At 40.0% G+C, this 14879-nt stretch overlaps 1 protein-coding gene across 1 annotated transcript; it reads left to right on the forward strand.

Moving 5' to 3' along the window:
* Window positions 1-5165: 5165 nt before the first annotated feature.
* Window positions 5166-12219, forward strand: arf3a (ADP-ribosylation factor 3a). The gene is made up of 5 exons (XM_057828362.1): window positions 5166-5232; window positions 7780-7966; window positions 8037-8147; window positions 10240-10364; window positions 10469-12219. The coding sequence occupies exons 2-5, from the start codon at window positions 7819-7821 to the stop codon at window positions 10628-10630; spliced, it is 546 nt and encodes a 181-aa protein (XP_057684345.1). The 5' UTR covers window positions 5166-5232; window positions 7780-7818; the 3' UTR covers window positions 10631-12219.
* The last annotated feature ends 2660 nt before the right edge of the window (window positions 12220-14879 follow it).

The raw sequence follows: 14879 nt of genomic DNA on the forward strand, positions 1-14879 counted from the left end.
TTAATTAGATTACTCATTACTGAAAAAAATAACGCCGTTAGTAACGCCGTTATATTGTAACGCCGTTATTAACAACACTGCGTGTATGTAGCAGAGATCTTGAAAGCCTTTTTTATAGCCACATCATTCTGTTAGAGGACCTATTAATGGCTGCAGAATATTGTTGACTTAAGTATGACTTTTACTATCACTGGAGAGAAGCACCAAAAAGGCAGAGAACAGAAAGCAGGATTACAGCTCTCCAAAGTTGTGAAAGTGACTGAAACATTCTGCTGTGACATAGTGACTGAGGTGATGAACCATGTAAGTGCAGTGATACACAGGTGTTGTCAACGACCAATCCATTTTCTGTATTTGATGTTCTAATTAGGATCACAGGTGAGCATCATCTGTTTATTAGGGGGGAAAATTTTAAATTAACTATTAACCATTCACATTTACACCTGTTGACAATTAGTCTCCAAGTGATTCAACTTGTGTATTTTGGAAGCATGTTAGAGGAAAACCTAAGTATGGGCAGGTTGAGATTGACATGAGCTGAGATTGTAACCCTGTACCTCTGTGAAGCAGATGTGCTACCCACAAGGTGCTTGTAGTGTTAATAACACTTAGACATACAACAACACAACATGTGTTCTGGTGCACAGATGAGCTGACAGTACTCTCTATGACCTCCTTTGCTCTGTTGTGCACTTTCAGCAAAATGGTAAAGTCAGCACCTGGCTGAGCTTTAGGGCTGCATCATTCATCATATCTCAGACGTCTGCAACTGGATTTTGTGTCGATTAAGTATTGTTTGTACAGACATGGGTAAATAGCTTTTGACTTCTGAGGAATGGCAGTGCCGGTGGCTGAATCAAATTTACTTTCGTGAGTGGAAAAGAGACAGCGACCGGCATGGAATGATGAAGGTCTGGATTTCTGGTTTGCATTTCTTCATCCTTTCACCCTGGAGCTGCTGAAACAGGGAATTTCCTGTCACTGTTTTGCCCATGTGTCAGACAGAGGTTGCTGGACGGACTGGAATTGTTTTCAATCTTTCCCAAGCTCCCTCTTGTTGCTGGAGACCGAGACACATGCGTAGCAACACTTTGACAGCACCTAAATAATGACAACCAGACTGGGCTGAAATTAAAGAGCGGCAACAAGAGAGGAAGTTGGGAAAGATAAAAGTGACCCGCGATGATTGACATCCTGATTATATGTATAAAGTGAGGCGATTTAGTGTTTTTAGATGAATATAAAGATAGACAGATATAGTATAGTGGATCCACGCTGGAGCACAGGAGTAAGGGACAAACAGGAGTATATTGAAAAGGATGAATAATGTGCACGCTATATAAAGTCAAGTCTCACAACATCTGCTTCTCAATTCCCCTTTCATTTTTGATGTGGGATGAGGCCGGGAAGGAGAGCGGCAGTGAAAACACAAGGAAGCAGCAACCCAGAACATCAAAGCCCCTGCCCTCCTCATGCAAGGCCCTCATTAGTTCAGCTAGCAGAACCAACCAGACTTGTGATTGTGTTTGCTGGGGTGCATGTTGGCAAATACTTCAGAGGAGAGGTTCCTTTAAGTCATAACTAGTCAGCCCACCTCCACCACCCGAGCCCGCCGTAACCCCCCTGTAACCCTAAAAAAAACTCTAAGCTCACGCAAAACTCACTGTGAGCTCCCACTGTTCGCTCCACCCCATAATCTGTTGTGCAGCTGCAAACATCTGCATCCCGCTTTATTCATGTGCCTTCAACCACTGGATTGATAAACACATCTAGTGCCACACTCACACAAAATGTCACCAGGGTCACGGCAATGAGGTCTGAACAGTGTAGTACACATAAAGAACAGCGTGAGGTTAATTTTTTTCCTCCAAATCGTACAAGTCGTATTTGATTGACAGTGGAGCAGAGAGTGGTTACATTAAATTCAACAGGTAGTGTGAGGATGTTGGCTTAATTTCACCCAGTTTTAAAGCCTCATTAGTAATTATTTCGTTATTAAAATTTGCAGTATTACAAAAAAAAAAAAATCTTTGCTGCGATTTGTTATATTTAGACATATTTATTTTTACGTCGTGATGACAAAAAAAGACCAACCTGAGAGAATTAATGTGTCAACAAAAGATGAAAATTGAACCATAAACTGAAGTTGTGTACAAATACTTTTGTCAGATTCCTCATGTTGGTTTCAATCTTTTTTTTTCTTTTGACAATGTGAGTGTGTGTTTAAATCATAATGTATACATGTATTTTATTATCATTATTATTATTATTATTATTTAAACACTTGTAGAATGGGAGAAATGGCTGTTCCTTCAAATACCTGTACTGGTATTAAAAGGTTTTATATTGTCATCATGCTCACCATAGAAAATGCTAGAAAATGGACCAGCAAAGATTTTATAGAGCTCTCATTGTACTTTACTCTGATGTTAAACAGCAAATCAATCATCACAATTTACTTGGGGAAAAGTTGTTTTAGCAGTTCACTTCTTGGTGATACCCTCATATGTACAAGTTCTGTACCCGTCACATTTCAAGGGTACAAACTGAACAACAATTACGGTAGGTCTAAATTAGTGTTAATTGTTTTTCATGCTTAGAGGTGGAAAAAGTGCTCCCTGAACCCAGGTAGAAGTACAGACATTATTGTTCCCTATAAGTTAGGGTGACAAAATGTCCTCTTTTGCCTGGACATGTCCACTTTTCACATCCTGCCCGGGGTGTCTGGCGGAGTTTTATAAATTTATGAAAACGTCAGGTTTTTTTGACAGGCGATTTGGACAGAATACTACGGTTCCGTGCTGCCTGTGACGTGTTCCAAAAGAGTCTGCCCAGTTGTCAAGACTTGTGTTCAATACGTTTATAATCAAATACTCATGTACCTAAAAGTGTGATTAAATCAAAATTACCTTTATTCTACTTTGGATACCAAATTTGCGCATGCGTGTGCATTCACAGACTGGCTTTATCATGGCGTCATGAAGGAATCTGACCTTTTAGCGAGATTGCCGGGAACACGCCAGCCGAACCACCAGACCGGCGCTGGCACAGTGGCACAGCGCCAACGACCCGGGCTGGCGGAATCCTGGCAACACGGCCAAAAGGCTAAAGTCCGCGCGTTCACCTTAGTCTTAACCCCTTGTACTGACTCTATTTCGAAAGATAGAAAAAGGCTTCGAAACACAAGTTGACAGTCTATTCAGGTCGACAGCGATCAAACGGCAAGGCAAAACAGCTGAGCTTTGAACTGCTGCATTTGGAAACATGCGAGTTGAATTGTTTGTCAGTTGATTTTGGTTATTGTTTGTGAGCAATCTAGAACACTGAATGAGAATAATAATTAAGTGGAACAACAATTTGTCAAAGACAATTGTAGTGATAGTCTTGCGGTTACAGATTAAGTTACATTTTTTCACAGGAAAGAAAAATGAGCTTTTTGTTAAAGCTGAATTTTCTACAGAGGAGGTAATATTTAGAAGATTGTTTCAGATTATTTATTTGTACAGTAAGAATCGAAAAGACAGCTATTATTTTGTTCAAGGATTTGCCAATACAGAAGAGGCGTTTTTTTCCCCGCTATTTAATTCCATTGTTTTTTTTGTGTGGTTTTTTTTTGCGTTATTATTTTTTTACGAATAACAAAGCCTCTTATGTAACCTCTGCAAATTTGAATTTGTGTCTTTGGCTATATAAAATGCATCACAAAAGTGAGTACACCCCTCGCATTTCTGCAGATATTTAAGTATATCCTTTCATGGGACAACACTGACAAAATGACACTTTGACACAATGAATAGTAGTCTGTGTGCAGCTTATATAATAGAGTTAATTTATTTTCCCCTCAAAACAACTCAAAATAGTCATTAATATCCAAACCCCTGGCAACAAAAGTGAGTACACCCCTTAGAAACTACGTACATCCCTAAATGTCCAAATTGAGTACTGCTAGTCATTTTTCCTCCAAAATGTCATGTGACTCGTTACAGGAGTGCTGTCAGCATTGCTGCAGAGATTGAAGAGGTGGGGGATCAGCCTGTTAGTGCTCAGACCATACGCTGCACTCTACATCAAATTGGTGTGCATGGCTGTCACACCAGGAGGAAGCCTCTTCTGAAGACGGTACACAAGAAAGCCCGCAAACAGTTTGCTGAAGACATGTCAACAAAGCACATGGATTACTGGAACCATGTCTTATGGTCTGATGGGATGGGCGGGCTTTCTTGTGTACCGTCTTCAGAAGAGGCTTCCTCCTAGGGTGACAGCCATGCACACTAATTTGATGTAGAGTGCGGCGTATGGTCCGAGCACTAACAGGCTGACCCCCCCACCTCTTCAATCTCTGCAGCAATGTTGACAGCACTCCTGTAATGAGTCACATGACATTTTGGAGGGAAAATGACAAGCAGCACTCAATTTGGACATTTAGGGATGTACGTAGTTTCTAAGGGTGTACTCACTTTTGTTGCCATGGATTTAGAAATTAATGGCCATATTTTGAGTTATTTTGAGAGTAAAATAAATTAACTCTATTATATAAGCTGCACCCAGACTACTTTTCATTGTGTCAAAGTGTCATTTTGTCAGTGTTGTCCCATGAAAACATATAGGCCTACTTAAATATCTGCAGAAACGCGAGGGGTGTACTCACTTTTGTAATACACTGTAGCTATTATTTCTTTTATAAAACTGATATTTTTATCCAGACGGAGGAGGCACACTTTAAGTATATTAAAGTGATAAGGCATCTTCGAGTGAACTTCAAGTAAAATTTAGGTATCTCGAGGCCGGGCCGAATGTCCTCTTTTTTGGAAAATCAAATTAAGGTCACCCTACCATAAGTGAACAAGTGAGCAAGATGAACTTCACTCTGCCACACTGTCACCTACAAGATAGGAGGGGTCACACACGTCGCATCTTGTTACTGTTTACTTATTTATTAAGACAGTAAATATCCCTTTGTCAATTATTCAAGCAACTTTGACTTCAGACCCTTTGTTTGTTTCACAACAGCTCATTTTAACTTCGAAATTCCAACAAATGTTGTCAAATTCACTGAAAAAGAGACAACGCAGACGACGAAAAAAGGCATTGCTTTCGTACACTAATAACGGCATGCTCTTTGACTGCTGCATTACTGTACCTAAATATCGCGAGATTACATCGATGTATCATCGCGAGACACCCAACTCGCTTGACTCTCTTCTTCAGCCAGCTGGCAGACTCCCGTGACGGGTAAGTGGCATGAAATGTCAGTGGGAAAATGCACCATCGTTTATACGAATAGTTGTGACAGTTATACCATATTTGATGTATGAGAATCTTTTTTACCCTAGTATATAGGTCACTGGACGCTATTTAATCGACGACATCAGACCGGTGTACTTGTCGTGACTATGCGGCGATTACACAGGCATAGAGCTACATAATAATACTTCAATGTAATCAGACTAAATGGGCTTTTAATGTGTAGCATCCGAACACGGCGCTTGCTTCTTCGTCGTTGTCAACATCATCATCATCACTGATCCCTCGCGAGTCAATTGATTAGGTACACGCGGCTTTAGCGACTGCAGCAAAAATGCAGCAGACCTGCAATGAACCACAACACCCTGAGAATCATGATGCTAATTTATGTTTTGCTTGAAAGGTTCTCTGTAATCTTCGGTTAGGCGAATGTAGAGAGTTATATTTTTTTTCGAGCTACGCATTCGGGTTACTGATTAACCTACCGAAGCATTATGTATATCTGCATGATCGAGCTTTGACAAGATCGTAATATTGATTTAGGTGCTAAATGTTTTTATAATTTAGTCATCAAAGTATTTCCGGATGTTTTGCTGTCTAACGTTTCTGCCTACAAGTGTGAAAGATGTTAAATTTCCAAAAAGGTCTGTTATACAGGGTTGTTTCCCATAATATATACACCATAAGCACTGTATTGTGAAAGGAATATATCTGTATATGTGACAGTCCATTTATTTTTCTCATTATGCACTTAAAAAACATTCCACACAGCTTTTGTATTGGATCTCATCTTATTATGCAGGAGTGACTAATGCAATGTTGTGAGTGTATACAGAAGACATTAACAATCAATAATTAGACAATGTTCAAATATGATATGCTTATGCTGTTTGCTGCTAAAGTTACAAATATTAATTATTAGTAAGGGTGTAACGGTACATGTATTTGTATTGAACTGTTTCAGTACGTGGTGCTCGGTTCGGAACGGAGGCGTACCGAACGAGTTTCTGACGTAATGTAACCCTTACTTTTCGAGGCTGTGAGTCGATTGAGTTAGTTTCTTTGTGTAGATTATATTTACTCTGTCTTCTCTACTATAATGAGGACCAACACGGTAGGACAGTATAACCCAGAAACGTCAAATGCGCGACAACGTGGCCGCCACGAGAACGCAGTGAAACGCGGGCGCTAAAGTCAATCAGCCAATGCACACCAGTCGTAGTGCGGCTGCGTGTTAGCTGCGTCCCATAAGCGGCTCAAAACGACGCACGCGAAAAGAACGGCAGAGTTTATTATTTGACGCGAGACGCGACCCTCCTGCGTCAATACTATTACCAGTAGCTAGGATCGGGCAGAAGGGAAGTCACTCATGAAATACGGTGGATCCGGCCGATTTACAAACTAATATGCAATCGTAACCCACTTTTTGAGGTCATCAGATACCTTGAGTGGTAGATCGGGGCACAGTTGACTTGTCTTTGTTGATTTACTGCTGTCTTCTCTGCTATAATAATAACCAACACGGCCCCGTGTTCAATACAAAACCCTCCTACCACAACAAAACAAGTAGGAACTAATATTCACATAGGAACTAAAGTTATACAACATAAAATATACAATATAAATGAATACTACATCACATTTGTAAAATATAAACACATAAAATAAATAATAGCCCATTTAAATAAAATAAATTGAAATGCGCTAAAACACCTGTAATTAAATAATAAGAATAATACACAGATCCTGCTTACACAATTAAATGTATTAATTTCTGTGTGGCGCTTTAACTTGAGAAAATCCACCAATAAAGCTTTTGAAAACCGTTCATAAGGAAAAAAAAGATTCATTGACGCATTTCATTTGTAAAATGCATGTTAAAATCTTTGTCATTGGGATTGCTTTTGTCTTTAGCACAGGACTTCTTTTTTTCTTCTTTCTTTCAGAAAGAAAGCTGACCAATACGCGGGGTCTGAAAGGCAAATTGTTGTTGGATCATCTTTAAATACTCGCTACTTTTTGAGCGGAATTCTAGCTTTGTATAGGCTAATGTTCCTATTGTTTAAAGCACAAAGGTGTGTAATAAACAACTAGCACATTTATATTTTGTATTTTGTTTTCTTACTGTACCGAAAATGAACCGAACCATGACCTCAAAACCGAGGTACGCACCGAACCGAGATTTTTGTGTACCGTTACACCCCTACTTATTAGTGTATTGACCTTTGCTACATCTCTACCTGTCAATATCCTAAAGAAGTTGCTTTTTGACACCACATGTCAACTCCCAGTTTAAAAAAAAGAGGTGCATTGTGATTTGCCGTTTCAAGCGTCTTCTGAGGTGACAAGCACTTTTACTGGCTTTCTTTTAGCTTGGTGGTGCAGCTGTATAATAATGTTTAATAATGTTTATTTTCAAGACCCACAGCGTCCCTACCACATGTTTTCTTTTGCATTCTAGAAATAGTAAATGTGTGGTTCACAGTTTGTTTTGTTCTTCTGTTGTACATGCCTCAACACTTCCTCTTGTCACAGTCCTGTTGTAGTTGAGGAAGAAGCAAATTGCTGGTCGTCATGGGCAACATCTTCGGAAACCTGTTAAAGAGCCTGATCGGTAAAAAGGAGATGAGGATCCTTATGGTGGGGCTGGACGCCGCTGGGAAAACAACCATCCTTTACAAGCTGAAGCTTGGGGAGATCGTCACCACCATTCCCACAATTGGTGCGTGAGAACCACATATTGCAAAAGCCATCCATCACTGAACCCAGCTTTCTCATTTGTTCTTGTTCAGGGTTTAATGTTGAGACTGTGGAGTACAAGAACATCAGCTTTACCGTGTGGGACGTGGGTGGCCAGGACAAAATTCGTCCCTTGTGGAGGCACTATTTCCAAAACACTCAGGGTGAGACAGATTTAGTCGGCCACATTAGTTCTCTGATGCTACTGAGTGCACACTCTGACTAATGTTTTACACGAGGTCATCACTCTTCAGCTGAACACAACTAAACAAATGGATTAGTCACAACTGCCAGTAAATGCCATCGAGCGAAGGCGACCATTTTAGGCTTAAGTTGATTTTAATAGATTTTGACGCTTTGTCAATCCTTGAACCAAATTTAGTGTAAATGCTGTGAAGTCCTATACTATAGTCCCTGACAAAAGTCTTGTCACTTATACATTTTGTAGAAACAATTGCTATTAACCTGACTTTTAATTATTCATTTGATTTCAGAAATGGCTCATCTGAAAGCTAAGACCCTCCCAAATGATGTTAAATGTACAAAAATATATGTGTTTCACTGAAAAAACATGTATCATTTAATGAAGACATAAAGGTCAAATTTTGGCAAGACAGAAGTTTTGTCGCCTACAGAAAGTAGTGTGAAAATTGAACAAAAATGTACTTCAAATACAAAAAGATGTTACATAACATAAGCGAATTAAGTAGTGGTGCTTTGAGATCTAAATTGACTATTTTGTATGACTTCCATGGGCTTGAAGGACTGCATCCATGCGGTTCGGCAAGGATTCATACAATTTATTGATGAAGTCCTCAGGAACATCAAAGAAAGCAGCCTTGCATGCCTCCCAAAGTTCATTAACATTCTTGGGTTTCGTCTTCCATGCTTCCTCTTTTATCCTGTTCATGTCTGGTGACTGGACTGGCCAGTCCTGGTGGTTGCTGATCTTCTTTGCCTTGAGGAACTTTGAGGTAGAGATTGAAGTGTGCGAGGGAGCACCATCCTGCTGCAGAATTTGTCCCTTTTTATGGTTAGGAATGTAAGAGGCAGCTAAGATTTGTTGATATTTTAGACTGTTTATGTTGCCTTCCACCCTGCAGATCTCTCGCACACCCCCATACTGGATGTAACCCCCTGACCATGATTTTACCACCACCAAACTTCACATGCAGTCCTTCAAGCGCATGGAAGTCATACAAAATATTAAATTTGGATCTCACAGCACCACTACTTAATTCGGTTATGTTATGTAACATCTTTTTGTATTTGAACTTTTAAAGTACATTTTTTGTTCAATTTTCACACTACTTTCTGTAGGCGACAAAACTTTTGTCTTGCCAAAATTTGACCTTTATGTCTTCATTAAATGATAAATCTTTTTTCAGTGAAACAAATATATTTTTGTACATTCAACATAATTTGGGAGGGTCTTAGCTTTCATATGAGCCGTTTCTGAAACCAATTGAATAATTAAAAGTCAGATTATTAGTAGGGCTGTCAAAATTATCGCGTTAACGGGCAGTAATTAATTTTAAAAATTAATCACGTTAAAATATTTGACACAATTAACGCACATGCCCCGCTCAGACAGATTTAAATGACAGTACAGTGAAACGCCCACTTGTTAATTGTGTTTTATGGAGTTTTGCCGCCCTCTGCTGGCGCTTGGGTGCAACTGAGTTTATAGGCATCGGCACCCATGAGCATTGTGTAAGTAATTATTGTCATCAACAATGGCGGGCTACTAGTTTATTTTTTGATTGAAAATTTTACAAATTTTATTAAAACGAAAACAATAAGAGGGTTTTAATATAAAATTTATATAACTTGTACTAACCTTTATCTTTTAAGAACTACAAGTCTTTCTATCCAATGATCGCTTTAACAGAATGTTAATAATGTTAATGCCATCTTGTTGATTTATTGTTATAATAAACAAATACAGTCCTTATGTACCGTAAGTTGAATGTGTATATCCATCTTGTGTCTTATCTTTCCATTCAAACAATAATTTACAGAAAAATATGGCATATTTTATAGATGGTTTGAATTGCGATTAATTGCGATTAATTACGATTAATTAATTTTTAAGCTGTAATTAACTCAAAAATTTTAATCGTTTGACAGCCCTAGTTATTAGCAATTGTTTCTACAAAATGGATAAGCGACAAGACTTTTGTCAGGGACTGTAGACTGAGATGTTCAGACATGATGTCATTATTGTTGCTTAATGGGAGAGTCTTCTCTATTTAGGCTTGATCTTTGTGGTGGACAGCAACGACCGCGAGCGTGTGAATGAAGCTCGAGAGGAACTCATGAGAATGCTAGCTGAGGACGAGCTGCGGGACGCTGTTCTTCTGGTCTTTGCCAACAAGCAGGTATGCGCTTTGTTGTGTGTTTTATATCTTCTCTGATTGCCTGTTACTTTAACAATTAAAATGATTGACCCGTTGTTGTGATTTTTGGTGTTCTTTTTTTTAAGGACCTGCCTAACGCCATGAATGCTGCGGAGATCACGGACAAGCTGGGCCTGCACTCCCTACGCCACCGCAACTGGTACATTCAGGCCACCTGTGCCACAAGTGGTGATGGCCTCTATGAGGGTCTGGACTGGCTGGCCAATCAGCTGAAGAACAAAAAATGAAGGCCGTGGTCTGGAGAGCCGGGAAGTGTCAGCTCCAGGTAGTGCTTATTTTTTTGGGATGCAATGAGTTTACATGGAAAGGCAGTGCTGAGAAGCGACTTCCACGTGATGCGGTGGGCTTCACCCACCAAGAAACTTGTTCTTTTACTTGAGTATTTATTGATTTGTTTGGATCTGCAGTGAGTTTTTAATCATGAGAGAACCAATATGATCTAAATGTTTTGCTTTCTATACACTGGATACATAAATTGGGATGTTTAATATAATTCTTATATACTGTCATGTATTTTTCCTCCTTTATGAATTTGTCATGGTCTAAATTTGTGCTGGAGGAGTGTTGTTACTTAACTGTACTTGATGTAAATGATAACAAATGTCATATTAGTATTAGGCAACTGGCAAATTGTAAAAAACATTGTGGTCACATATTCCTCATTGGTTTTCTAAATCAGCGTGGCGCATCAGAGTCAAGAGTATATTTTCATTTACTTCATTTTGAATGTCAATTTTGTTGTAGTTAATTGACCTAATAACAAACTGGATACTATTAAAGACTTAACCTCTTATCATTATTTATTTATTCTAAATCCCATTTGAAAGTGTAGTGATATAAGCGATATATTACTTATTTGCTAATGGAAGCAGTGAAAAAAGTACAAACGTATATATGACTGCTTCCCATGCTGCATGTTTATACGGACAATTCAGGCTCACGGACTAACGGGAATGACCACTCGCTGCCAACTGCTGTAAATACAGACATGTGCTAGGTCCACTTGCCGTCATTGATAAGGGTTCTGATAATATGTCTGGCGCTGATGAGGTGTTGTCACTGTACTGATGTAGGTGTGAGAATGAGGCTGAATGTTGACTTTTTAGCATCAAAAGAGTCAATGTGAAAGCAGCTGCATAATATCTATCAAAGTATTTCTCATCGCTTGATCCCTGATTGGCCGAACAGTTCGGGTTACTTTTGTTTCACTTGTCATAACGTCTCACAATAAACAAACCAATTATAATATACTTTACTTATACAGACAAATGTTTATTTTCCAATGGATGGAGTATTCGGTTTTGTTTGGTTATTGATTTGATATATTTAAAATTCAGATCAATAATACTAAAACTAATTCAGATGGAGCATCATGATGCATTTTAATACAGTACAAGACCCAAATACCTTCTAATATGCAACTGCATGCTTTTATATATCATCATAGATGAAAAGTATATCAAGGTATTTGTGGTCAAACTGAATGTTTTGTTGAGGCGCCTGTCGGATGGTGTGCCTGCATCATTGTTGACTGACTGTGTGAGTGTGGATGTGTGTGACCAGCATAGTTTATACGGCCTTACATTGCCACAGGTTGAGTTTGACTAAAAAAAAAAAGAACAGGTTTAAATATGTCTCATTTCTTTCAACAACACATTTTGTTATGATCGGCAGACTTGTACCTTGATGAAATAAGCATATGCAGTGATGAATGGTAAATAATGGCATAACTTGTCGAATTAAGTCATTTCAATACTTCTGCCTCTACGTCAACTACTGTTCAATAAAGAGAATGGACATGCTTTTGTCTCACTTGTTGTCATTCTTTGTTCGGAAGTTGGATAGTTTGCAGAATTCAATTCAGGTTGACTGCGAGCTAGTGCAATGTGGTCAGTGTAGGAGTAATAAAATTCAGAGGAGCTTGGCACAAACAGCTCCACTCCGTAGAGTCCAATCAGAGGTGGGTGTATAGGAGAGTACCACTCTGTCTCCAGGGGTGTGACAGCAGTATGTGAGCCAAAGCTGCTCCCGGGGCCACCAGTTCTCCGGCCCCCTGCGGGACGGTCACAATAGTCGCCCCAGGGCAGATGCCATAGCTGGGATTCCCACCCGTAACCCGGACGCCTTCGCCCAGGGCACAGACACACTGGCAGCAGCCTCACAATCAATTCATCAATCTTTGAAGGGAGACATAACTGCAAAAGGCCACAGCAGTCACCCCCGCAGCTCGCCTTGGGAGGGGCTGACATAGCAACTCAAAGTGAAGAAAATCATAAAAGGACGCTCAAATTGGCCCATCAGCATATTTTGTGTGACAAAAAGTTGACTTTGATTGTCATTAGAAAACAAACTGTTAGTGATTTTTGTTGTTTTGTTTTTCTGCATTTTCTGCATCTCAGTATAAATTATGTTGCTTTGTAGACATTTCGGCTGCTATTATTTCAATGTAGCTGTCAGGGGGTAGGAAAGCAAGTGAAAGGGATAAAGCAGACATCCTTGTAGAAGACATTCTCAGGATCTTCAGACTCTGTCTCCTCCTGCTGGTAAAGAGGGACTTTCACTTTGACTTACCCAAAGAAATTACTACATTCCTGCTCAGTTTAGATCAGGGATGTCCAAACTTTTTGCAAAGGGGGCCAGATTTGGTGCGGTAAAAATGTGGGGGGCCGACCTTGGCTGACGTCCTTTTCGTAGAACAATATATTTAAGCAAATTTTAGCAAGCCATTCTGTGTGTCACATTTACTTTATAATTTTTTAAAATCAATAATTTCATCAATCTCGCAACTAGCCTTTGTGGCGTTCTCTTTCGACTCTCGGGCTCTTGCAAAATACTGCTGCTGTGACTAGCTTCAAGTTGCTTCAATTTCTCGCTGCATATCTTCCCTGTAATCTTGTCGTACATGTCAGCGTGTCTTGTTTTAGCCTGGTACTCCAGACTCACCACTGTTCCAGCTATTGAGTCTGGCCACCATTAAGCGGATAAAATTTCCAGGGCGGAGCAGGCCACAGCAAACAGACAGCGGAGTGGACCAATCAGCGACGGGCGGGACGGGGGCCTTGCGCGCGGAAGTAAACATACGAGGAGAGCTGAGTTTATTCAACATGGCTAACGCGAGACAGACTGTTGTCAGTGACTTGTGTCGATGTATTTTTGGTCATTTAAAACTGATTTTACCGTGGATTGGAACATATTCTCGGCTCTCCTGTTCGCCATCTGTGTTGTTGTGGAGACGACTTCCGACGCGGAAGAGTGACGTTGCTCGTTAAGAACACGTCACGCAAATAAACGAATCTGATTTGTCGATTGATTTTGTACTTGCTCGAGAGGCCGTTAATGGGCTGGGTCCCAGACTATACTCTCAGTGTTTGGAAAAACACAGGGAGAACAGTCTGGCCGTGCCAGGCAAGTCTTGTTTGGTAATATCGCCTCACACTGAACTCTCTAAAAACAGCGACTATCTCTTTGCAAATGAGGCAGACACAAATGTTGCGTATTTTAGTGAAGAAATAATCCAATTTCCACCTATCCTTGAAGCGTTGGCCGTCGCAGTCAACTTTCTTTTTGTTGTTGTTGATTGTCGCCATTTTAGAAAACTGGAAGTCAAGGGTCACACGGGGTAATGTTGCTTAGAGTACTGCTGCCTTTTAGTGGGTAAATGAGGAGCAGCATTTAGTATGTAAGCTACTTCATTTTCTGGTAGCAGTACTGCTGACCAATTTATTAACTCTGTGTGCAGGCCAGACGTTATTATCTTATGATAGAGGCTGGGGGCCGGATGAAATTTGACCCCGGGCCACATTTGGCCCCCGGGCCGCACTTCGGACATGTCTGGTTTAGATGGACTATCTGTGGCCCAGTAGGTTTGAAGGACCACACCCTATAGACCCTACTCACCTACGTCACAAAATGGGCGTGTCGCTGTTTCCGGCCGCCATATTGTACCTATTTTTTAGACCTATTCTCATTGTTTTCAATTAGTCGAGCAAGTTATAGAGCAATTCATGGAAGCCCCGGTGTTATCTGACGCTGTAAACTCATTGGATGCGTTGCATAAAAGGCGTTACGTGGAAAAGCTTCAGTTTATCCATTCGCCAGATCCGTATATGATGCCTAAATCGATGTTTTTCGACCCGCTGGCTTCGCCGTCTTTGCCTGACATCTGCTATCCTGATATTTACAACTATCTTGTCCACACAAAATCAGCCTATTCTCATGAAAGTTTGAAAAACTTTAAGAGCTTGGAGGCTTATAAATGCTACGTTGCTGGTTGGGTGAAACAGGTCCTCGTACACGAAAATTCGGCAAGAATCTTGTGCTCGGAAGGTGAGTTACGAAATTTTCAATTCAAAATCTTTTGTTCTTGCTAACATCCACTGTCAAGTCTAATGTATTTCATGTCATTTGTCAATGGAGCTAGGGCTTTTAATGTTTATATGGTTTAGCGATAGCACTTTCACTACATACATATATAAT

The sequence above is a fragment of the Corythoichthys intestinalis genome, chromosome 2 (assembly GCF_030265065.1).
Source record: "Corythoichthys intestinalis isolate RoL2023-P3 chromosome 2, ASM3026506v1, whole genome shotgun sequence".
Lineage (NCBI taxonomy): Eukaryota > Metazoa > Chordata > Actinopteri > Syngnathiformes > Syngnathidae > Corythoichthys > Corythoichthys intestinalis.

What these genes read in the sequence shown, in the direction of transcription:
- arf3a (XM_057828362.1), top strand. Translation starts at nt 7,819, where the DNA reads ATGGGCAACATCTTCGGAAACCTGTTAAAGAGCCTGATCGGTAAAAAG. An exon ending in CACCACCATTCCCACAATTG is followed by an intron (nt 7,967 to 8,036) that starts GTGCGTGAGAAC and finishes GTTCTTGTTCAG; the next exon opens with GGTTTAATGTTGAGACTGTG. An exon ending in CTATTTCCAAAACACTCAGG is followed by an intron (nt 8,148 to 10,239) that starts GTGAGACAGATT and finishes TTCTCTATTTAG; the next exon opens with GCTTGATCTTTGTGGTGGAC.